At 41.7% G+C, this 22,879-nt stretch overlaps 1 protein-coding gene across 9 annotated transcripts in view; it reads right to left on the bottom strand.

Annotated features, from left to right (window-relative positions):
• Positions 1–22,879, bottom strand: part of kmt2cb (lysine (K)-specific methyltransferase 2Cb) — a 76,686-nt gene that overhangs the window by 11,311 nt on the left and 42,496 nt on the right. For 3 of the 9 annotated variants that reach the window (XM_017309999.1, XM_008434094.2, XM_017310003.1), the window contains 25 exons: positions 22,726–22,797; positions 22,437–22,649; positions 21,299–21,418; positions 20,907–21,032; positions 20,695–20,825; positions 18,090–18,282; positions 16,019–16,111; positions 15,720–15,767; positions 14,815–14,955; positions 14,391–14,423; positions 13,987–14,133; positions 13,746–13,887; positions 13,420–13,655; positions 13,221–13,294; positions 11,632–11,829; positions 9,398–11,395; positions 7,122–7,435; positions 5,422–6,986; positions 5,223–5,334; positions 4,686–4,752; positions 4,549–4,609; positions 4,167–4,399; positions 1,375–3,003; positions 744–932; positions 58–222 (listed from right to left, as the gene is read on the bottom strand). In XM_017309999.1, the coding sequence (XP_017165488.1) occupies positions 58–222; positions 744–932; positions 1,375–3,003; positions 4,167–4,399; positions 4,549–4,609; positions 4,686–4,752; positions 5,223–5,334; positions 5,422–6,986; positions 7,122–7,435; positions 9,398–11,395; positions 11,632–11,829; positions 13,221–13,294; positions 13,420–13,655; positions 13,746–13,887; positions 13,987–14,133; positions 14,391–14,423; positions 14,815–14,955; positions 15,720–15,767; positions 16,019–16,111; positions 18,090–18,282; positions 20,695–20,825; positions 20,907–21,032; positions 21,299–21,418; positions 22,437–22,649; positions 22,726–22,797 (8,300 nt within the window). Of the gene's footprint in view, positions 1–57; positions 223–743; positions 933–1,374; positions 3,004–4,166; positions 4,400–4,548; positions 4,610–4,685; positions 4,753–5,222; positions 5,335–5,421; positions 6,987–7,121; positions 7,436–9,397; positions 11,396–11,631; positions 11,830–13,220; positions 13,295–13,419; positions 13,656–13,745; positions 13,888–13,986; positions 14,140–14,390; positions 14,424–14,814; positions 14,956–15,719; positions 15,768–16,018; positions 16,112–18,089; positions 18,283–20,694; positions 20,826–20,906; positions 21,033–21,298; positions 21,419–22,436; positions 22,650–22,725; positions 22,798–22,879 lie in introns of all 9 variants that reach the window. The other 6 variants (XM_017309998.1, XM_017310000.1, XM_017310002.1 and 3 more) reach the window with 5 other exon arrangements.

Below are 22,879 nucleotides of genomic sequence, written 5' to 3'. Positions count from 1 at the left end.
ACGTTATGAACACAAACTCTTGTGTTTTACTGTTTTTCAACAGGAATGAATACCCACCTTATAGGCCAATTGGGAGTAATAATCTGAGACTCCGTCCAGCGAGGCGCTGCCAAAAGTACCAGACAAAAGGTTTTCGCCGTTGAGCTGGCCACTGCCGTAGGGAGCAAAATGGGCAAAGTTCACTCCAATCAATGGTTCCATGAGGGGCAGCAGGGAAAGCTGCTGTGTGAAGACAAAGAGACAAAACAATTATGAGATTAAGGATAACAACGGACATGGAAACTGTATATTTAGTTGACAAAAAAACAAAGCTTTACTGAAAACACAGCAAACTCATTTAGATATAGTTTTCCCTGCGAGTCAACTTTCTATCAATATGCTCAGATACAGCAGTGTGAACAGAAAGCTGCTTTAGCAATCACCTTTTTTTTGTTCACCTTTTGTTGTTTACAGTCGGTGACAGCTGGAGTTAGCATTCTTTAAGCTACAATCCAACATATTAAAAATATGCCTAAAAACTAATTTTTGTGGGTGTATTCATAGAGCTAGGCCACATAGTCATCAAAATGACCAGAAAGATGACATGTCACTTTGTGTGCAATTAATCTATGGAAGTTTTGCTAAAAATCAATACACTTTTCAATTATTTTCTGATTCATTAAAATGCAAATTCAAAACTTTTTTTTCAGCTGTTTGACAAAGAAAAATGACTAGAAGAAAGAAAACAGCAAAAGCAGTCTTACTTGTTTGATTTGTGTCATAACGGTGTCGGGACCTGAATGGATCAGCTGCCTGTCGTCTCCTTCCTTCTTTCTCTTCTTGTAGCGAGCGGGCTTCTCTCCTCCCTTTGGTGGTCTCTTATTCCTCCCTTTCTTCTTGTCTTGTTCAGGAAGCAGAGAGCCAGGAAACTCCGAGGTTCCGTCAGAGAAAGCCTGAATTTGGAAAAGAAAAATAGTTGCATTAAAAGTGTAGTTTATTTCTTCTGTGCTCTGGTCCTCTTCCAAAGGTGCCACGCTTTTGAAATATACTGAGAAATATACAAATATAGTGTAGTTTATCTTCATCATCCATATAAAAGAAATCTCAGTTTCTAAGAATCATATGTAAAAGGACAATGAAACAAAAAGTGCATTTCAATTTCATTTAAATCACACAGAAACATTTTCGATCCTCCTCTGAAATTGGTCAGTTTCTAATGCAACAGGTAAAGTACCAGATCTGACCTCTGGTTTTTGCTTACGTTCCATGTCGCATAAAACTCTAAAATATAAGTTTGTACTTTTGGTTTATGTAAAATATTGGTAAAACATTTGCCTGCATATTGTTCACTGTGTTGATCTGTTCTCTACAGCTATAGGATAAACAAACACTGACCCCGTTGCTGTCCATGGAGCTTTGCCTCAGCAGGGTTTTGCAGTCGGTGGCCTCCTCCTTCTCTGAGCGCAGGCTGTCCTCGGACCGCTGCTGTGACAGGCCAGGTGGAGGTGTGTTCTTGTTCTTCAGTAAGTGTTTCAGCAGCTCATTGCCAGCCTCTCCCTTGTTTGGACTCTGTCCAGCGGGGAATGGAGACATGTTCCCTTTGTTCCTTTCTTCCTTCACAGAGTTCATCTCTGAGTTGAAGGACCCATCGCATTCAGCGGCATCGGTCTGCTCCAGCTTTATGTTACTGAGGATCCTCTCGTGCTCCTGAGCCTGCATCCTCGACACGTCTGATGCTGGAGTGGGATGACCAGACTGCCCACCAGAAAGCTGCCTCTCCAGCTCTGAATGGCTGGGCGTGGAAGACCCCAGCAACGGAGACCTGGACAGGTCCTGATCGCCAAAGACGTGGGTGTTTCTGGTCGGGGTCGAGGAGGTGTCAGAAACGCACGGCGTTAGGGGGGCTGTGAGGTCCGAGTGCGGAGTCGAAGGTGTCTTGACTGAGTCCGCGTCATCATCTTTCTTCTTTTTGCGGTTTCTTTTCTTTTTCCCTTTTTCATCTGGAATGATGTTGGAGTAGAGTTGGATGAGAGATTGACCTGAGCCTGGAAAGTTGGATGGAAGCGGTGTGGCAGAATCAAACGGAGGACCCTCTCCGGGCATCTGAGGCATCATTCCTGGTCCACTGAACTGGCGGGGCCTCGGCTGAGCGTGGGGGAAGTTAGGTCCTGGTATGGCGACGCCGTCTGGCCCTAAACCTGGCCCCGTGTCCGGGGGCATCATCCCATTGCCCATCATTGGTCTTCGGTCACCCTGAATGAACGTTCCAGGCGGTGAGCCCAAGCTGCGCTGCATGGCCTGCTGCTGGGGAAACATCGGTCCAAGTTGTTGTGGTTGCTGCAGCGGGGGCCTCTGGGGTTGCATGAAGTCTTGCGGCAGCTCAGAATTGAAAAACGGCATCTGAGCGAGAGGTGCACCGCTGCCATCTGGGGCCATCAACCCTTGCTGCTCCATTTCCATGCGATGCTTCAGAGCTCTCTGACGCTCCACTTCCTGCATGAGCTGCACGCGCTGCCTCTCCTGCTGTTCCCTGAGCCTCTCCCGCCTCTCGCGCTCCTGGAAACCTTCGCTGAAGGGGTTGTTGTCGTCAAACTTCACACCACCCGCCTGCATCGGTTTAACCGCGCCCGGCGGGGCAGGTGTGCCTTGGGGCTCAACGGGCATCTGTGAGTGCTGAGAGATGCTACCCACCGGCATCTGAAGGGGCTGAGCCGAACCTGGAGCAGCTACCTGAGGGGGCATCATGGGTGGCATTCCCGGTCCACCCAGAGGCATTGCAGCCCCAGAATGCCAGCCCGGCGGAGGGTTGGGCATGCGTGGTGCTGCGTTTGGTTGGCCAGGGTGAAGAGGCATCTGCATCATGGGGTTCATGGGAGGCTGGACCATCGGCGGGCCGCCAGGAACCATGCCGTGATTGCCCGCCGCTGAGTGAATAGCGGGCATGATGGGGGTCATGTTGTTCTGCTGCTGTTTCACTCTGTACTCCTCGATAAGCTCAGCGTGCTCTTTTTGCTGCTTGCGAATCTGATGAAAGATGAAAACGGTTTCATCACCGTGATGAAGGATTCAGAGTTCCCTACATTGTGCTTCACCAGACTTCTTAAAAAAATACATCTAAAATATTTTGATATTCCTGTCAATGTCTGGTTAATATTTAATTAGAAAAATATTCATTATAAACACTGCAGTACATGTATAAATATGCTACAACTTGTATTTTACCATTCTTAGCTTAAGTAAGAATGGTAAAGTTGGCCAGACTACAATATTTTTTGAAGGCTTTAGATATTGAATAAAGAGATTAAACCTACATAAACCCCCAAAAGGGTAGATAAATAAATGGATAGAAAGATGGAAGATGGAAAAAAAAAACAAGTGAATGTTCATGGCAGATGGACATGTGGATGAATAGAAAGGAGAATGAACACATGAAAAGCTGTTGGAGAGATGTATGGAGGAAAGGATGGACAGCGATTTAAATGATAGATAGAAAGAAATAATAGATGTATTCTCAGTTGGACAGAATGAACAGATGACTAGCCTGAGACATGAATCAGTGATAAATAAGGGATGGATGGATGAGCAGATGAACAGACAGACAGAAGGATAAGTTGCTTGATAGAAGGCTGGGATAACTGGAAGGTTGACTGAATGGATGGTAAGTTAAATGGACTTAAATTGGTGGATGGACAGACAGATTAATGCATAGCTAATTGAATATCTAGAGACTGGTCAGAACTGACGCTTGTGAGCTGCTGTATTACAGGGAGGTGTGGCAACTTTGATGGCTGCAACCAGTTTAGATTCCTTGTCTTCAATGAGACAAAGTCTGAAAACACTTTTTCCAGACCTGGAAATAATTCAATCAAATTTTATACTTTGACCATTTGAAGACTGTGCAGTTCTTACTGTTGGATCCAAGTTTTTTTTTTATTACACTATATGGAATTTTGAACTCACCGACATTTCCAGCAGAGGCATATATAATATGCTTCTCTGTTTGAATTATTCTGTATGGTTACTTTACAGGTTTGACAGAAGAGACTGCAGCTATACCAGATAAATGATATCCCTTCGTTGACAATTAAATGCTTTGCTTGCAGATAAACATATTTATGCTGATGGCTACCTGCATATAAAGGTCACACAGAGCTCAGTGGTGGAGCTCATCAAGCCTTGCATTTTACCTGCTCCAGTTGCTTCTGCACTACACCCTGCTGCTCTGTGACATGTTTGAGCTGCTCAGCATCCTCCTCAGGGAACTCTCTGCCTGCCTTCTTAGCAGTTCTCTGCTTGGCAGACAGGGCTTTCTTTGACTTTCTGTGAGCTCCGATCTTCTCTTCTAGAAACTTTTGCTGCATTTGAAGTAGTTGCTGAGTCTCCTGAAGCCACTCCTCGTACTGAGCCCTCTGAGGGTTGTCTGATGGAAGAAAGATGGATGTTTTCTTAGCAAAACTTGACAGCAGAAAAAAAACAAATATCTTTACATTTACAGTCATAACATATCTTGAGAAAAATGATCCTTCACAAAAAAAAAAAAAAAAAAAAAAAAGTCTTTGGAAAACTTACTGACAAATCCTGGTCCAAAGTTTGGAGGATTTGGTCTTGGTACTTGGGTCAATTTGCCATCCTGATACAAACATCGACAAATATATTATTATACTGACAACACCAACTTTTGATATTTTCTTTTGAAAATTAATTACCGGTCCAATGACTTGTGGAGGGATGGGTGTGCTTTCAGGACAAGGTGGGGCAGGACTGGGAGGGAATCTGTGAAACAAGGTTATCATAAAATGCTTGTTAATGTTCTCATTTTAATGCTGGAGAATGTACTGTTATTATTAGGCAGCTAATGCTAATCATTGAAAATCTCCTTGCGAGAGTAACTTATTTACTAGTATGAAGTAGAGGTGCATCTTATATTGGAGCATCATTGAAAAAAATGGAAAAAATTGTATTTGTTTGCTGAATTCAAAAAGTGAAACCCACCATAACCAGAAATCTGGAGAGGTTTTTGTATCAAAGAGATCCTTGGTTAATTGTCCTCTTTTCAATTGAAAGTAACTTTTTGGAGAATTCTATATAGGATTTAAATATCTCACTCTGTGTAATAAAACACCAGCTAAAATGTTTGAACTGACTTAAAACCCCTTAAAGATTTTCTAATTTATCGAGTCACACCTGTAATTATTTTGATTTCAGTATGAACATTACTGCTGTGTAAAATCAGTGGCCTTTACCTGTTCATCACCATTGGAGCCATCCCCATGTTGTTCTGAACCATGACTTTATTGATCCCTTTTAAGGCAACCATCTTGGCTTTCATAATGGGGTCAGTGATTGCATCGAAATCTGCCAAATAAATGCACGGTCATTTATAATCGAAGCACAGGTGCCGTGTCTAACACAAAATCCTGCAAGGGCTGGCGAGGACCCTACCAATGTTGGGGAAGAAGGCGTCACTGGAACGCTGTCGGATCATGGCTTGCATCTGACGCTGCTGCTGTTGTTCTTGCCTCTCCTGGTCCAGGAGGTCCTGCAACAGGAGGGGCTGCTCCTCCAGCAGGAGAGGACGCTGTTGCTGGCTGTGCTGACCCAAATTCTGGTTCAACAAAGTCTGCTGGGCTTGGCTTAGACCGGTCTGGTCTACTCCGACTTGTTGGTCGGCTCCAAAGCCAGAAGCAGATAGTTGTCCTGCAGTGGCCGTGTCCGCTATCGTTTGACTCACCGTAAGCGCGGAGGTATGCCGATTATCGCCGGCTGGGTTCTGCTGGGCCATGAGGTTACCTCCCTGACTGACGGAGTCGATGATTGGATTTAATGATTGCTCCTCAGGCTGCTGTTTAATGAGTAAACTAGAAAGGACTGGGGTGGAGTCGGAGAGCACTCCCTGCTGTGACGAGGGGTTTTCAGGTCGTTGCTGGTCTACCACTTCAGGTGGCCCTTGACAGTCTTTGAACTCCGTTTTAATTTCCTGATCTGGTGCCAACGAGTCAGAGTTGTGACTCCCAGGTACTTCCGGCTTAAGTTCAGAGGCGGATTGCTCACCTGTGGACTCTGACTTTGACGGAGCAGATGCTGAGCTGGATGAAGGCCCAGTTTCAGGGATTGCACTTTTAGGAATGTCTGTAGCTTCAGCGTTATCATCCATGGGATCACTAAGATCCAGTTCTTCATTGAACATGTCTTTCTTGATATCATCCAAGTCGGGGTCTGTGTATGCAATTATGTCAAATTTGCCAGATGTTAAAAAGTCATCAAGGTGTAGGTCATTTGTCTCCAGATCCAGGTCTTTACCATCCTCTGGATCCAAATTGAGATTTTCTAAGTCAGCATCGACCAGGTCTTTGACCTCCACGTCCTCGAGATCTTTGACTGCCGAGTCTTCTGCATCTAGTTTCTCCTCCACGGCTTCACTGTTAGTCACCGAGACAGACTGTCCAGCAGGGGGTGCAGAGAGGATGATGGATGATGTCATGTTTTGGGTCTCATTTGAAGCAGGTTGGCTCATTGATCTCATTAGAGGAGCTTGTTTGATGGCACTTATTCCTGGCATCTGGGTTTGCTGATGAAGATTGTCCAAGCTGGCAGACAGGTGCAAGTGGCCAGACTGACCGGGAAGAGAGTCCACCATTTTAGGCCCCTGATTCAAAGAGAACCTGGAGTCATGTGGTCCGGGAAAGCTCGGCAGCCTCGGACCATGGAGATTAGGGTCCATGCCTCCTTGCATGGCGCCAGGTGGAAACTGCATGCGCGGCCTGCTTTCTACAGCTCTGTGTCGCAGCTCGATGAAATGCTGACCCATTATGTTGTGTTGCTGCATAGGCAGGCTGCGTGGTGGGCAGTGGTGAGGCATACCCATAGGGCTTCCTCCCATGACTTTTGTCATCTCGGTGGGCATGGGCATTCTCATCTGTGGAGGGACTTCCTGCATTGGATGTTCCCCTCTGAGGAAGAACTCTTGAGGGCCATGAGGACCTAAAGCTGCAGGTGGAAATCCAAACCTAAAAAGGTTGAAAGATAAATAAAAGTGTAAGCTTTGTATTGCATATTGGATTTTGCAAAAAAAAAAAAAAAAAAAAAAAAAAAAAAAAAAACAAAAAAAAAACTCTTGCACAAAACAAAATGGCAACTCAAACCTTGGTCCCTGATGTCTTAAATTAGGATCTCCAGGATGTGGTGCCCGCTGGATTTGCCCATCATTAGGGAAGCAGACTCGCTGATCCCCTGGAAAATTTCCAGGAAATCGCATTGACCCTCTCATGGGTCCTTGTCCAGGATAGGGTGGAGGAGGCCTGTTGAACATTTCCCCTTGTTGACCAGGGCCCTCGTGGGGCCAAGGTCGTGGTGTTCCCGGGGTTAAATTGGCAGCAGGATCCTGAGGGCCCCTCTCCTGTCTGTTGGCAGTCCTCTGCTGCTGTTGCTTGAGGATTAGCTCTCTAATTCGTTGTCGCTACAGAACAGAGAAAAATAAAAAGCATTATTGGGACATGAAATGTTCAAAGAATTTTTTTCAATGCATATATATATATATATATATTTCATTCTTGGTATTTACAGCATTGCCATTTTCTATTGTGGATATTTTTCCGCATTTTCTGTTTAAGGTTGTGCAAACAGGCAAGTAAAAAGATCTAAAGAACAAAACTTACATTAAGCAAAGAAAAAACATTTTGACAATGGATTTTTTTCCCCTAGATAGAGATGATTTATTGGCAAAAATTTGTAAAAGTATAACAATGAAAAATCCAACTTTTAATTTGAGAACATTTATTCACTGCAGAAAAGATACGTTCTCAGAAAATTGTTTATGACACTAAAAACTGCCTTAAAATAGCAGTAAAATTATATTTTTAAATTCAGTCTTAGAAGGGACCTTTAAAGCAAGTTAGGTGGCTCCAGAGGCCAAAGTAAACAGGTTTCTTACATTTCTTTTCTACAAAATCATTCTCATATCATGATTTTTTTTTACCTGCTCAGTTCTGTCTATTTTGAGCTCCTTTCAGAATGAGCTGTTTTAGAGCCTCTTTCACTTATGCAAATAAGCTGCTGCTGGTAACGACCCCCACCCAACTCAAACTTGCACTTTATACACGTGAAAATGGCTGCAGAAAAATCTACAATTGTACAACTGGACATCTTTCACCCTGAGTCAGACTCAGAAGCAGAAGGAGTGGAACCTCCAGCACAACCATCAAGGATGTAAAAGCTGTTTCTGAATGATAACAATAAAACACTTGTCTTTTCCAGCAGCCATTGTACAGTGCATACAGAGGGTAACACTAGCTAACCAAACATGCTCTTCTTCTAATGATAAAGTGGGAGGAGTTCCACTTCGGTTGCTAGGAAACATGTGAGAGGCTTATTTCTTTTTTCCAGTAGCAACAAAACTGGATGAAGATCCACATTTCTCTCATCATTGAACACATTGGGAAATATCATAGGGTACTCCCGCTAAAAGTGGCAACTTGCGGGTCGCCAAGTCTCCATATAAATTATTAGGGGTCAATTAAATGCAACCAGGTCTTTGCGAGTGATACCAGAAGAAGGCATTTCCTGTCTTACTATCAAGTATAAAAATGTGGAGTTTACCAAACTCTGCTGGGATTTATCTTGAAAGAAGAAACAATGATGGAGCTTTTCTACAACAAGCACTCCAGCTGGGGTTGGTGTGAAACAAAGGAGAGAGTAGAAAAGCCCTTCATGGCCCTCAGCACAAAAGCATCTCGTCCCTCAGTAGAAAAGCATGTTGGAAGGCAATGCCTTTGTGGCCCCTTTCCTCTTCCAAATGTACAGGAAACAGAATGGATGGCAAAAAATGATGGTGTACTAAGCCAATAAAACTGAAAATGTATGACTGGGTCTTTCAAAATGGTCAAAAAATAGGAAATCGACATTCTTCCAAGACTATCAGAGTTCCTAACCCAGTCTTTACAAGCTCCAACTTGTTAAATGTTACAGCAGAAGAATATCTGCTGTCTTATTACCAAAAAGGGGGTTGTACAAAGCATTAAGAGAAATTGTACCAAAAACTGTGACTTTATTAATAACTATTAATCATTTCATTTTTCTTCCACTGAATAAATACAAATCCAACATTTTTCCACAATTTTCCAATGTGAGATTATGCAACCGCAATGAAAGATTTGAAGGGTTTAACACATCTTCATCAAATACATTATAATCCATGACAAATCTACAATAATCTCCATGGATACCTATTCACTAAGAAATTGACTATGTAGCTGCAGGGTCAAAGAGCAAATCAAAGAGACAACCAGTACTTGCTGCTGTAGAGTCATCTCATCAGTCCTGATAACAATAAATTAGATAACTCTACAACAGTAGGAGCTGGTTTTCCGTATGTGAAAGAAAAAAAAAGTATTTTTTCTGGAGGGTTTCAGTTCTGGGGTACCTGTTTTAGTCTCTCCTCGGTCTCAGCGAGAGCCACACCTTGTGATTCAGAAGATGAGGCAGGCATTTGTGGGTTGTTTGGCATTTGGGTGGGATCTTGGGGGCCCGCTCCACTGTTCCCCACAGTTGTCTGATCTTTTATTTCCATTTTCTCTGTTGACTGTGGACAAGGCGCCATGGGCACTTGTTCAAATGGGTCATGCCCAGGAGTCTGACTGGGTCTTGTGGAAGGTGACTGGCCAAATCCATCTTCAGAAACTCCAGGGTGTTTTGGTGTGAGAGAGTCTGGATGAGGAAACTGTTCTTGAAGCCTGGTTTGAGGAGGTGAGAAAGGATCTTGACCTACTCCTGGTCCTGGCCTTACCATAGGTCTGTTATGCACATCAGAACCAGGCCTTGGAGTCCCTGGAGGTTGGGCATAAGGATCATTAACCATTGTTCTGTGGGCCCCTGGCTGTGAAAACATGTCATTACTCCCTATCCTAGATGGTCCAGGTGTACTTGCAAATGGTTCTACTGGTCCCCTTTGGCTACCTGGTGACTTAGAGAATCTTTCTCCCACAGAGGGCCGTAGAGTACCTGGTGGATGACCAAAAGGATCCATTGAGTGGGAAGGTGACATTCGTTGTCCAATGTGGGGCTTGTGAGCAAACTGGTTCATCCCACTAGGACGAGGAGTAGTAGGTGCCTGTGAGTACGGGTCGGTGGACGGACTAGATGAGTTTGATGACTGACCGTAGTTGTCATGAGGACGTGGGGTGCCTGGTGGTCGAGCGTAGGTTTCAAAAAACGGTCGAGGTTGAATACTGTGTTCATTCATGGATCGCTGGTTTCCTGCAGGCTGCGAAAAAGGGTCTGGACCTGGCTTGTTGGGACCAGGGGGCTGGGCAAAGGGGTCATAAGTGAAACGATCTGGCCTGGGTGTGGATGGTGCATGTGCATAAGGATTTCTAGACATTTGAGGAACTGGTCCTGACTGAGAAAACGGGTGCCCCTGAGGGTGATGCTGACCCATTCTAGGTGGACTGGTGAAACTGTCATTTGCTGATGGTCTTGGGGTATGCGGAGGATGTGCATAGGGGTCATTTGGTTGATTTTGGGAGAATCTGTCAGTGGGATGTTGACCTGGTCGGTTGAAGGCATCCTGAGCCTGAGGAGGGGGCATTGGTGTTTTAAAGAGAGGAACAGCTCCAGATTCATTACTTCCAGGTATTGGTGCTATTAGAGGCCTTGAGTAAGGGTCAGACAAAATCATCCTGTTCTGGGCCATGCGCTGATAGGCATCATTTCTTATCATGGGCCGTGAGTATGGGTCTCTGCCAGGAGAACCCATTGGGGATCTTCCTTGAGCCGCTTGACTGCCCCTGGGTGGTCCTATGGGTTTCAAAAAGGGATCCATTTCTCCCGTAGGTCTGGGTGTATCAGGAGGTTTGGCATAAGGGTCATTGCACACTGAGGTGGGAGAACCAAATGATTCATGTGCTGGAGAGGGTCTTCCTCTCTCTTGCGGTTCTGTCAAAGAGGTGGGTGATTTGCCAGACTCCACAGACATTCTGCGACATGAATTTGGTCCGAGAGGCGGTGGTCTTGGGGTCCCAACCATTTTGGCATATGGGTCCCATGGAGAAGATGGTCCAGAACCAGAGGATCCTGGTGAGAAAACTTGTGGAGACTGGGGCTGGGACGATGGACCAGATGGAGGGGGAGGAGGCGGTCGCACAAAAACGTCCTCTGAAGGACAAGATGTTGGGGTTGCTTGTAGTTGCGGCCTTGCAAAAGTTTCTTTCGAGTTTAACTGCTGCATCGGGGAGGAGCTGCCGTTACTGGGCTGAGAGGCTGGACTCTGGTTACCACTGTTGGTACCATCTCCCTCTGATTGACTGGTTGTCTGCTGTTGATGTTGCTGCTGTTGCTGCTGCTGGAGTTGTTCATTTTTTACTTGCTCCAGTTTCTGTGTGGCTTCAATCTTGGCCTGTTGCTTGCTTTTCTGCCTCATTTGCTGTCAAGACAGAACACAGAGAGAGAGAGATAAGGAGAGATTAGACTTCAACAAAGATGCAGAATTTATTCTCATGCCAAGAATGAACTGGACCTACTAACCACCAATGTCATCACGGTTAATGCGAAGGATAGTGCAGATGTTTAGGAAGCGTTAATAAACGACCACTTCTTAGCTGTCTTTATATAAAGTGGACCTGGCGCTGCATTCTCTGACTTCATTGCATACACTCTTACCTGTCTAAACTTCCACTCTTGTTCATGCTCTGACTCTTTTGGTTTCAAAGGGTCTTTAAAGAGGAGATCTGTGTCTAGTGGTATGTTGGGATCAAACACCTCAGGGGGATGTTGCTGCGGCTGATGCCTCTTCACCGTCTCATTCGACATCTGGACTTTGTTGATGCGCAGGGCTGCTCGGTTATCTCTTGCCTTTTGCTAAACAGCAAAATCAATCACATTGACAAATACAGGCRTCACATAAGTATTTCATAACTACGGGTCTGACAAAATTCTCTGTAGAAAAGGTGTAAAAATTAAATTAAAGCACAATGATATGGTTCACACAATGAAAGTGTTTAAAAAAACAGTTTCTATGTTATTAGGTAATTAGTAAAATGTTATTTACCTAAAAAGAAAAAGGATGTTTGCTTTTTATTTTTGTTAATGCCAACAGGCGAAGTTAAGTTTTATAAGGTTTTCCATCAAACTAGGGTTTTTCTTTTCTTTCATTGTTTTTGTGAATAACAATAGACGAGCAAAGACACAGGATTGACATTGTGGTGGTTAAAAGAATTTCTGAAATTAAACCGCTTGAAGTGGGAATTTAACATGTGAAACTGAACGCCTACTTTTATTGGAAAAAGCAACTTATTTTGAAGCCAAGTTATGCAGTTACTCTGTTTGGGTGGCTACATCAACATCCCAGTGTATGCTCCACTGTCCATTCATACTAAAAATAAAGATTAAAGTGGAGTTTTTAACAGGACATTGACTTCTAAGTAAGGGCTGCACAATACATCTGATCCCTGTTTTTACAATTATAGATTGAATTAACATTAGTATATTATACATAAAGTTAAATACCAGAACTAACACACATCAAATTTTTTATGACAATCTTTTTTTCCCAAAAGATATTTAAAATTCAGTAAGACAGTGGGAGACAATGACTGTCAACATGTCATTCTAATTTTTATTGTTCAGCTGCACAGATGACAGGACAAATAGCTCATAAAAAAGGAAGCACACGCGCCCTTTCTTTGCTTGAAACTACAGGGGAAGGTTTTCCACTTCAGTCATCAGAAGCCAGTGTCCTGCGTGTTTTGGATGTGTCCTTGGTTCAATACACTTCACTCAAATTATTGGTTTATTAACCACAGACTCTGCTGAATTCAGCCATTTAAATCTGCTGCTAATGTGCTATGTGAATGGATTACATCTCAAACATGCAGGATACTGGTTCCTGAGTACTGGAACTGAACACCCTTAGACAATTTGCAAAATTACAGAAATCTACTTTAGATCCTCAGTTATAAAAGTGAGTATGAAACGCCTTCAAGGTCAGTAGAAACATACTTGTCACATACTTGTCACATTTACAGCAGTTTCTCTAATCAAACCTCAAAAGTCTCAAATCGTGAAGGAAAAAATGCACTGATAAAGTACAGTCTTAATTATCAGGGTAAACTATTCCAAAAATATAGCAATTTACTTAAGCTGAAGATAAGCAATTTTGTTGTTCTCGTCTGAAGAGTCTAAAAGGTTTGACTGGATTATTCACTGCACTGTCAAAAAGCAGGAGGCCAGAGAGAGGAGAGGGATCTTACCACATATGGGGCCCTGTCTTGTGAGCTAGCTTTCCTCCATAGTTTAGCAATTTGCTTTACTCTTGTAGACCAGTCTGTTGGAAGAACAAAGAAATTAAATGCAAATTAAATAATGCAGTAGCAAAACATGCTCAAAKAAATGAATCTGAAATAAATAAATCTGGAAAGATAAATAAAAGCTTCTGAACCAACTACTAACCCGGATATTCTTCTTTAAGGTTGGGGAAATTGATATTTGTATATAGGACGGGCGCAACAGTGGCAAGCTCCCCTAGCGTTTCCTCTTTCTCCCACTTGAGTGTGCTCCTTTGGGCGTTTGACATGGCTTCGGTTTCCCCATCAGGCAAAGACCCGGGAGGTGGAGGGCCAGGGCCGTGGGTAGAAGTTGGCCAAGGACCAACTGCCTCTCTGGCCATCTGATTAAATTTACGATCCCTGCAACAAAAAGAACAGCGGCTCAAGAAATATCATTCAATGTCAGAGACAGCAAAATAAGAGCTTTATTAACAGCAAGCTGAGCATTACCTTGGATTGTCAGTGAAAGGCATGCGGTTCAGAGGGGAGAAATTTTCTGGGATGCAAGGTCCTGTTGCGGGATTTGCAGGGAAGCGTGCGTTTGGTCCCCTCATACCATTGATCATTGGCATCCTTGGAAACATTGGGTTACCTGCGCACATAATAGACACAAATATGAAGCATTTATTGTTTTAAAAACCTTTATGTGATGCTTGCATTGAAATAAATACAAAGTGACTGGATAGTGTACCTGCATTATGATGAGGCATACCAGTGCCAGGTGTAGCAGGGAGGGATCCTGGGACGTGAGGGTGAGGCACCTGTGGTGGAGGTGGTTGGCTCGTGCTTGGGCTAAGGACTGCAGTGAAGAGATCTTCCACATCCTTGCCCTCCAGCTCTGGAACAGAGGGGCAAACACAATGTTGCGCATATAAGTAATGCACCTCATCTAATATTTCATCAAGTAAAATTTCTAGTCTATTCTTCAAACTCATTAGCTACTTTGCATCTGGGAAATAACTTATTATCAATATATTAATAATATTATAACATTGATTTATTTTGGTTCTCTTTCTTTGCTAAACACTGAGTTGCACATGTAGGTGGGCAAAAATGTAAAAAAAAAAATTTAATTAAATTAAAAAAAGTACCAACCTGGAATTTTGTAAAATTTGCTGAGAATTGATTCTGAAAAGAAAGCAAAATCATAAAACATCATTATTCAACTTGTCACTGAAGATTCAGATAAAAAGTATTTTATAAATCAAATACTGCAAGTGTTTATGAAATTTCAGAGTTAAAGTACATGTCTACCCTGTCGAAAATAAATACATGAAAACAGCTGTTTTTGAAATAGAAACTATGCTAACCACTAATATGGTTATGGTTGGTTTAGTGGTTACAGTGATGCTGAAGTTATTTTCAAATGTCAAATTCACAATTCACAGATCTACATTTCAAAGAGCCTTTCAAGACATAAGACTAGAAAGCATCTTAAGGAAGAAAAGCTGCCTTTGTTAATTAACTTATGATATTTTTTTTAGTCTCAGAAATTTATCTGACAGAAAAATCCACTGACCATCAGTGACCATCTTGTCTAGCTCTGGGCTAAGAATGCCGTCCAGGGGTTCTTCTGGGATGGTTCGAGGCGTCCTTCGGCCAGTCTGAGACTGGGGCGCTACCGGGGAGCCATCTGCAAGTGGCCCAATGTCCAGTCCAGCTGTGGAAACACAGACAGACAAACAAAGAAAGATGTAACACAGAAGGGGGGGGGGGGAGAAAGTCACCACAGGTTTTGCTTTTAAATGAGTCAATGCATGAGAACTTGTTTAAGTAGAAAGGCAATTAAAACTAAACTATTTAAAAGTCGAGCTCAGTTTTTACGAAACACCTCAACACTTTTCATGTGATGAAAAGATTGCTTTTGAAAAATCATTTCATAAAACTTGTATAAGAAATTGACGCACTGTAGCTCCCAGGAGCGCTTAAAATTAGAGATTGCCACAATTTTCATTCCATAAAGACCCCGCAAAATGTACTGCACAGCTTTTTGTCAGGAAGCCAAAGGCATGAAGATAGAGGCCCTTTACTGGATTCAGAAACTAAGAACATTTGTCAAGGCCCTTCACTCTCTAGACTGCTCATTTTTGAATGCTAGGACGCCCTTGTCAGTTTCTTTTTCCCATTTTGAAGAAATCTTCTTTGAGCCAGATATGAATTCATGAGAGGATATTTGAAGGCTCACGATCACAAAGACTGGCACACCAAATACATTTGGGCAAAAACTGAAGGTGTGTTAGACAGATACTAAGCAGCTCATGAGTGTTATTGCAATCTGAAATGGCAGAGAGAGAGAGAGAGAGAAAAAAAAGAAAAGCTAGGTATGAAGTCACTGTAGTGTTTAAACATGCACACCCAAAACAGAGACACACACTGCAGGAGAAATGCACTAAAGCAGAGAACTGGAGGCCAAAGCACCCTTACCAAAAGGAGGAGGTGAGCTGTCAACCTTGAAGGGGCAAAAATCAAGACCTACAAGAACCCAAAACCAAGTAAAATAAAATGGTGAAGACAGAATAAACTAAACAAAAGATTAAAAACAAAAAACAAAATGAACAATCAAAATGAGGCAATAAAGAAAATCACAAAGGTGAAGAAAGTAAAACAAACATGTCCCCTGGGGATATTTCTGTATAAGGAGTAGTAGAGAATTACATGAACCCATCATAGGTGACTGTTAATATATTCTGTCACTGTCACTGCCTGTGAGATATTTGACGCACCAGAGTCACCGCTTGGCTTTCCGAGCACTCCCAAGATGTCTGCACCAGTGTTCAGAACATCAGCTAGATCAACTAATGGTTCCTCTGTCGTCTCTGCAGATGAAGGAAAAGAAATAAAAGGAAAAAAAAAAAAGGAAAACCAAAGTGTCACAAATAATAAATGATGATGAACTGACATGAGGGATCTTGAGCTGCTTGTTGGGATGTCACATGTAGAGCTTGTTGTTGATTAAACCTTGGATGAGCTCAAATTTTCAAAAGCCGTTCCCCCCCCCCCAGAAGAGGTCGTAACAATATCTGACTGACATGGAGTTTAATGTGATTTAAAAATACAAAACAGGTTTGAAGATAGATAGCTGAACTCTACTGAGACTGTAAGTCACAAATGTTGACAAAAGGCGTCAGCGGGTTCAGTTAGAATGATTGAAATCAAATCATAATTTTTCAAAATGGTGGTTGATAGGTCAGCACTGACAGGGGATCACTTAAAATAATAATAATAATAAAAAAAAAAGCTTTTTGGAATCCAGTACCATCAAGCATCCTTCAGTAAAGTCCACAAGATTAAAAAACAGTAGAAGCATGATCGTCTTAATTTCTGTCGCTTGCAAAAAGTTACTATTTAAATGCTACCATACAATAGGTTTGCTCAATGTTGACAGCTTTTATTTTATTTTCTTTTAGACAAATTATCATTTTGGTTTCTGGCTTCATGTTTTGTACAAAAAGCCAGTTTTTTTTTGTTTGTTTTTTTTACGTCACACATTAAAATAAAGAAAGAAAGTCACATTAGAACAACACACTCTAAAGTATTTTATTGGGATTTTATCTGGTGGAATGTATTATTTTGAAAAATTGAAAAAATAGTTTTAAATAATAAAAAGAAAACAAATAAATAAAAATTGGAAAAGTTATGAGTGCATTTGTATTCAGCTCTCTATTCTTTGAAATCATAAAAAAATCCAGTTCAACCAATTTGGTAAATCATTGCCAATAATTGGTAATTGGAAAAATAGAGTCCTATAATTTAATCTCAGCACAAATCCAGCTGTTACTTGAAGGCCTCAGAAACTTGTTATGTGGTCATTGGGGATCCAACAGCATCACAGAGATCAGGGAACACAGAAAGAAGGTCAATGGAAAAGTGGACAAATATGATGCAGGGTCAGGCTATCAAATAACATCCTAAACTTTCATGATTTCACAGAAAACCAACCGATATATCATTGGAAAATGAACACAGCCCAACTGTAGACCTACAAGATAAAAAATGACTGTTCGCCTAACTCCACAGATGATTAACCAGATGCTCTGGTCAGAAGAGACCAAAATTCAACTTTGCCAGCAAAATGTTATGTGTGGAGGAAACTAACCCTGCCTTTTATTCCAAACACATAATTCCCATATTGAAGGTGGCAGAATCACGCAGAGAGGATGGTTTTGTAAAGGGGGGCAAATTGGACCCATTTAACAGGAGGCAAATCCTGGAAAACAACATATCAATGGCTTCAAAACACTTAAAAACTGAGCTTTATGTCCCACCAGTACAGCACAGGCAAACATCCAGACAGAGCTATGAGTGACAGCAGCTCAATCAAAGTCCAGAAGTAAATCTAATGTGAATTTGACACGAGCCTTGAACCTGAGTGACCTTGAGCTTTCTAGCAAAGAACAAAAAAAGAAACATTTCCTTCTACATACTGTATGTGCAAAGCTGGTAAAAACTTGAAACTGTAACTGCAGTGAAAGGTGGCTCCACAATCTCTTTGTAAGAAAATATTTAATCATGTATCATTTCATTTCCACTTCAAATCATGCATTAGTTAGGTGAGCAAATAAAATCCCGATAAAGTACATTAAAGTATGTGGTCACGATGCAATAAAGTGATTTAAGTTCAAGCGTTATAAGTAGTTATGGAATGCCGTGTATTTAAGAACAGAGGAGAGAAATTTGTAATCAAAAACAAACCCGTTTTCTTCATATATTCAACATTTATCCTGCAACATTGCATTCACTGCGTGAATTACATCACCACTAATCGCTTGGAACAAAATTATTGTTTATACATACGTGGTGCTGCCGGCCTGGAAGGAACGGATGCTGCTGATGCACTTAGCAGCGGGTCTGATGTTGAGTCCAAGAAGCCTGAAATGGGCTGCTTCCTCTCCACGTAGCTTTGCCCGTCCTCCAGCAAGCCTGATTCAACCCCCTGCTGCCTACTCTGCTTGCTTTTGTCCAGAAGGTCCTTACCAAAGAACGCCTCCTGAGAAAGACAACAAACAGGACCAGTCAACGCCATGGCGACGACGATAAGCACCGTCAGAGGCGAGTGATTATTTCATAAAGATGAGAATGACAATACAAAAGAGAAAAATTGCTGGAAAAATTTTTTTACAAATAGAATAAAACTAAGGTAAAAAGATCAGCATCATTGTTTTTTTTTTTTCTGGTCAGTATAGGAAAAAAGTAACAAACATTGTTCTGCTGTACTGCAATACACAATGATGGCCCTCGACAACTGTACTGAAAGTCTAAACACAGCAAACTTTTTGGCAAGCAGGTCAAGTAGAAAGCATGTCTGGACCACAAAAATTAAATTATAAAATAGTACTCATTGATATTTTAATAAAAAAATGAATACTTTGTCTCGTAAATTACATTTACAATTTGAAGAACATTTGAATTTGTGTCTTTTCCGAAAGCCCCCTCATCAGGGAAAAGACTCACCCTAAAACCTATACATATATCTGCCTCAACCTTTTGTGCTAGTGGGCTAAACTTAGATCATATTTAAATTGTGGTCAAAGGCTGCACATGACACATCTACCCCCAGGCTGCACTTTGGAGAGCCCTCCTCTAGTCCTCCTCCTCCAAACCATCAGTCACATGGTTCTGACCCCTCAGGACCGACCTCCACTAATCAGCTACATCCCAGCTATCCTCAGGAACATGGAACAGTGCTCACTGTTGCACTGAGACGCTCAAGCTCAACGTGTTATCTCAATAATTAATGGAATCTGCTTCACTGTGTAAGACTTTTAGGTTTTCTCCTTAATGTGGTGGGATAAAGAGTGGCAGTGACAGCTTAATGCACATCACCTATCGAGGTTTTGGGCAACACAAAGTGACACTAAGATACTGGCTGGGGACAAGCAGCCATCTACAGTTAAGCCTTTGTATGTCAATTCACAAGAAAGAAAGGAACCATTTAAAAAAGTTATGATAGCAGACAAGCATGCTCTACTCAGAGATACTTTATGATGTTCCATCTTTTCCAAAAAGCCCACAGAGGGGGTTAGGGCGCATACTGGCAAAGTAGTTTCAATGCAACTTACTATGCTTTCCCTGCCTTCCCCAGGGGTGAAAGAACGATTTTCAGAAAGACGTAGCTCAAAACAGACTGACTTTTTTATTTTTTTCCCCTTAAAACTGTACATTTGAAAAGGAAAACAAATGTTAAATTCACTGACATTTTTATCTAATTTGCATACTAAAACTCATATAATATGGAATGTGTTGCCTATTCTGGCAACACATTCCACACATTAAACTACAACATCCAACTCTGGCTACATGGAGGCATAAACAAGAGGCAGAGATTCTCACACAATGATAATCTTGAGTTTAAAAAAAACCAACCGTTTTAATGTATTTCCAAAAAAAATATGAACAAACTACTTGGTTTTATTGAGAAACACAAAAGCTACATTATCTCTGCCATGGCAATTATATATGGATTATTACAGTTACAATAATAATAATAATCAATATTTTTCTGTAGTTCTAATACCGAAATATGGCATGGAAAATCCAACATCATTCCACACTCAATTAACTTATTTTCTATGAGATCTGAAAAAATGGGCCAGTAAATATTCAAACTTTTCTACATTTTTTGAGACTGTGTAGGAACCTTGTACGTGAACACCAGCTAAATTTAGCAGGTTCAAAATGCCTTTGTGCAGAATGTGACACGTTTTTCAACATTAATCTGCTACTGTTGGACAAAAACTTGGACAGAATAGATACAAGTAAGACAGGACATGAAATCCAGGACAGGCAACATAGGTGAAGAAAGTAGCTACTGGGACCAAAGTAAACCTTTCTCTGTACTGTACAATATTCCACAACTATGACACTTACTTGTAACAGATTGAAATATAGAAAGAGTGAATTGAAAAGAATTAGACTAACAACTAAAATGACTAGCAATGCTCGAATTAAGCATCTTAAAAACTAAAATTATAAACCAAAATTAAATTTGATTTTAGTCAAAAACAGGGCAAGACAAATTTAAAAATGTGCAATCAAAATTAATACTGATCAGGCATATAAACTGATAGCTTCTTAATTAGACATGCTGCAGATTAAAAACGGTGCTGGTTGCTGCATCTTGACATTCCAAGCCAGCAGCCCCTCTACATGTTATGAGCCATAAATATCCTCACAGCCAAACTTTACTGTGAGCAGGGAAAAGCCTGAGAAGTCAGCTGACCAGCAGTGCACAATGACATAGAATGAGAACATGTGGCTCTACTTTCCACCTTATGCAACTGGAGAATATAAACATATTATATATGTAAAAGATTAATACATACATATATAATACACAGATAAGTGGTAGATACCACCATTTTTTTGTAAAATAGACCATTACACACTCCAGATAACTGACCTGCAGATAGGCTGGAAAAGCTTCTTCCAGCTTGGTCTTCTTCTTCCTGTAGCGTTTCTTTATCTTTTCCGGGACCTCTTGTCCAGAAGGCGTCTCCTCCAAATGAGTATCTGGCTGGGCTTCTGTCCAACCTGAAAACAAAACATTATTTCAGAAATTTATGAGTTCAACGACACAAATTTAAATTATATGCATAGTTCTGGTGCACTGACCTTCATCTTTACCGATGGGATTCTCTGACACAGAGCCAGACGAATCTTTTCTGCAGAGGGCTCGCTTCGCTTTGCTTGGGCCTTGGCCTGGCCGGCTTCTTTGACGGACCATGAACCCCCCAATGCCTGATAACAAAGCAAAAACAGATTTGCTCGCAAACTTACATTTAAGTGCAATTTTCCTCTTCAAAACTGAGGCTGACTAGGTTAAAGCCTAGCCTTTTATTGTCTCTGTAAAGTGGCAAAATAATGCAGGCTTGAAAACACCCGACAGAGCCCTCTGTGCATCTGAGGCCGTGAGATGGCAGCACAACTCTGCAGCTACAACGCTGGGCATGTACTGCACCATTTTATGCTTCAGGAGAGCTGTCTCCTTGGATCAGGTGCCCTACCCGGTCGGTACGGTTTCCTCTTCCTCTTCTTGACGCCGTCGGCCCCTTTGGAGTCATCTTCCGCTGGCTCTCGCTCCAGGCTTGAGTCAGACTTTGTCTCGCAATCAAGGAGCTCCGCCTCTGTAAGAGGTAGAGAAGTGATGATTAGTGACAGCCCAGCAGCTGAGAACACCCCAGTCAGGCCCCTCAAAACAGTAACAGGGTCAGTTTCGTCCAAACCCCACTCCATAGCAAGATATTCACCTGATTAAACTTCAACTGCACAAGGTCCAAGAGTGAATATCTTTCTATTAAATGTACATTGATCAAGACAGACCAAAGACTACTATAGCAAACAAGTGAAATTTTAATTAGTTACATTGAGGACATGCTAATATATCAGCTGCTTTTTTTTACGTGATTATTTCACACAATGATTATTGCCAGCTGAACATTTGTCAAGCAGATAGTCACCGACACCACCAGGTCATTACTAAAGAAGCTGGCTGTTCACAGTGTGCTGTATACGAACATATTAATGGAAAGTTGAGTGGAAGAAAAAACTGGGGCAGAAAGTTGCACAAGCAATCTGATTTTATTTTTCAGAAGGACTCAGCACCTGCCTCCGCTGTCAGTAGTACTAATACTTGCTTTAATGAACACAGTATCATTGTGCTTGATTAGTCAGAAACTCATCAGACTTAAACACCATAGAGAACCTGAGGACTCCCATCACAAGGAAGACAGGAGACACCAGAACCAATAATCAAAATAAACTGAAAGTTGCTATTAAAGGTACCTGGGCCTCCATAACAGCATGGCAGTGCATCAGTGTGTTTCATGCCACAACACACTGATGCAATACGTAGACATACTGGTCATTAGGCCAATATTTCTGCATAAAAAAATTGCTTCTCTATTTTCTATAATGTTCTATTTTTGCTAGACACCGAGTCATGGGTCTTCTTTATTTACAAGCTATGAAAGAACAGAAATAAACCCTTGAAATGTGTCCCTCTTAGTGGAAGAAACATATCTAATCTTAAGATTAGATTCTTTATTTGAATTACAAAAATAAACACATTTTTTAAAAGATTTAATTTCCTAAAATGGGTTGGTACAACGGGATTACATGCAGGATGTATGAGATCATGGATACCTCTGTTGTCCTCCATGTCTTCGTCTCGAGACAGTTCTGAGAGAGGGTCCACGGGGGCCTGCAGCACGGCCACGCTGTTCTGGTTAATAATCTTCAGCTTTAGCTTTGGTTTGGGTTTCCGTCGTCGTGACGCAGCAGCAGACAAGCTCTGGAGCTGACAAAGTCCTGACTCTGTCAAACAAACACCATCCTGGGTGTAGGTCCGAGACAGATCTGAACAGAAAACGGAAAAACAGGTTAAATACTTCAAAAATAAATACCCATCTCCTCCGGATTGCTTTAAACTTACCAAAATCTTTAGCTTTGGAAAATGTCTGTGTCACAAGTAGTGGCTCGGTGATATCTCTTGTCTTTGTCATAACTGCAGCAGAACCAAGAAGTACAAAAGCAGCTCAGTAATTTAACAAAATAATTATTAAACATGTGGCAATAAAAACACAACA

Source organism: Poecilia reticulata, linkage group LG17 (assembly GCF_000633615.1).
Source record: "Poecilia reticulata strain Guanapo linkage group LG17, Guppy_female_1.0+MT, whole genome shotgun sequence".
Classification (NCBI taxonomy): Eukaryota; Metazoa; Chordata; class Actinopteri; order Cyprinodontiformes; family Poeciliidae; genus Poecilia; species Poecilia reticulata.
This window is presented reverse-complemented; position numbering and strand designations above follow the sequence as displayed.